The sequence below is a fragment of the Penaeus monodon genome, chromosome 20 (assembly GCF_015228065.2).
Source record: "Penaeus monodon isolate SGIC_2016 chromosome 20, NSTDA_Pmon_1, whole genome shotgun sequence".
In the NCBI taxonomy this organism is placed as follows: Eukaryota; Metazoa; Arthropoda; class Malacostraca; order Decapoda; family Penaeidae; genus Penaeus; species Penaeus monodon.
The window spans coordinates 24,737,438-24,737,825 of record NC_051405.1 but is presented as its reverse complement, the minus strand read 5'-3'; the positions used below and the strand labels follow the sequence as shown (position 1 = coordinate 24,737,825).

The following is a 388-nucleotide window of genomic DNA, read 5'->3' as shown; positions in this document are numbered from 1 at the left end:
TGAAATGAAGCTACCATAGAAAAAAAGGATAATGATAATAAACTCAGAAATAGCAGCTAGTAAAAATAATGGCAGAGACATCAGAAAATAATACTCATATATACTGTGTAAAAAGAAAAACCTTAATAATAAAACAAATATTCCATTGGAATTGACCAACAACAGCCCATCATTCATCATCAGTCTTTGAGTCCCGCGATCCACTCTGGCAGTATGGTATATCCTGGTGAGGGAAGTTAAACTATGGCAAGTATATACATATAAAATTCATTACTGGCACAGGTGTATCATAAAAATTATGTACAGATGGATTCAAGAGCTTTTTTCATCTACTTCTCAATTTCTCTCTTGCCTCTGGGTTTCCATTCATGCATGGGCCTCATCTACC

General features: G+C 34.8%; 2 protein-coding genes across 2 annotated transcripts in view; both read right to left on the bottom strand.

Annotated features, from left to right (window-relative positions):
• Positions 1 to 388, bottom strand: part of LOC119585730 (RNA polymerase II-associated protein 3-like) — a 49,814-nt gene that overhangs the window by 16,216 nt on the left and 33,210 nt on the right. The window lies entirely within an intron of this gene.
• LOC119585726 (protein SPT2 homolog) overlaps positions 254 to 388 on the bottom strand; it is a gene marked incomplete at its 5' end in the record, with an annotated part of 1,634 nt that continues 1,499 nt past the window's right edge. The window contains 1 exon segment of the mRNA XM_037934417.1: positions 254 to 388. Within this exon segment, the coding sequence (XP_037790345.1) occupies positions 380 to 388 (9 nt within the window).